The 1,017-nt window shown below is 41.9% G+C and overlaps 1 protein-coding gene across 1 annotated transcript in view; it reads left to right on the top strand.

Annotated features, from left to right (window-relative positions):
* LOC125208875 overlaps positions 1-823 on the top strand; it is a 1,634-nt gene extending 811 nt beyond the window's left edge. The window contains exon 2 of the mRNA XM_048108371.1: positions 337-823. Within this exon, the coding sequence (XP_047964328.1) occupies positions 337-681 (345 nt within the window). The 3' untranslated portion in view covers positions 682-823. The remainder of the gene's footprint in view (positions 1-336) is intronic.
* The last annotated feature ends 194 nt before the right edge of the window (positions 824-1,017 follow it).

Below are 1,017 nucleotides of genomic sequence, written 5' to 3'. Positions count from 1 at the left end.
GCACGGTTAGAAGAGAACAAAATCAGGTATGAGCACTAAGTTACCATAATACAGATACATCTTTGTAGTAATTAAATTAATTAGAAATAAGTGCATGCTTTCTATCCTCTTGCAAATAAGTGAAATCCAAACAAGTTTTGCAATATTATACTCGTATAGCCTTTAACTTATGCCACATCATTGTGATATTCTCACATCTGATTCCATTTTTTTCCAATTTTAAATGAAAGCAAAATCAGTTTATACATTTAATTTGATAAGTAGGTACTTATGTTATGCTACAAAAATCAGGTAATGCCACTAAGTTACCATAATTTTGCTTGTTGGGAAACACAGGTACAATATCGTGAGAATGGGGTCGAAGAACTTATGCGGTCAACCTTGATCACGTGCAGTCGATGCGGTCAGATAGGGCACAACAGGAGAACCTGTCAAAACGACCCTCGACCACCGACACCGACTAGTCAAAGGAGTGGAGCATCTTCTAGCCAGCCGCAATCTGGTGCGGGACCATCTTCAAGTCGATCAACTGCCGCACCGCGGGTTGCTCCGGCCAAACAAGCACCAGCAGCTGGGAGAGGGCAGCCTACTCAGGGGACAGCAGGAGCGGCAGGTCCACCTCGTCCAATAAGCGTCACCAGGAGGGCTCAGAGGTGTGGCCGTCGCAGAAACGCAGATTAAACTTGTGGGTGTCATTGTGGGATTTTGTTGTGGTGTTGTGTTTCATTTTGTGAAAATCACGTGCAGTCTGCCTTGTTTTGTCATGAACTTTGAACTTTACGGACTTCGATTGAAGCCTAGCATTTCAGGTGGTTTTTGATTTTTTGGACATGGTATCCCCATGGGGATGGCAGACTGGTGATGATTTTTGTCAGGTTTATAGTGAATCTACGATCCAGCTTTCGTTTGTTGTAAGCATAACAATCTACAGTTTATGGTTATGAACTTTGCATAGATATTTTTGTCTTTCATGTTTGATATGTCTTACTTTTCGCAATCATTTTAGGGTGTCGAAAT

Source organism: Salvia hispanica, chromosome 3 (genome assembly GCF_023119035.1).
Source record: "Salvia hispanica cultivar TCC Black 2014 chromosome 3, UniMelb_Shisp_WGS_1.0, whole genome shotgun sequence".
NCBI lineage: Eukaryota > Viridiplantae > Streptophyta > Magnoliopsida > Lamiales > Lamiaceae > Salvia > Salvia hispanica.
The sequence above is the reverse complement of the archived record's forward strand: the minus strand, read 5'-3'. Positions and strand labels throughout refer to the sequence as shown.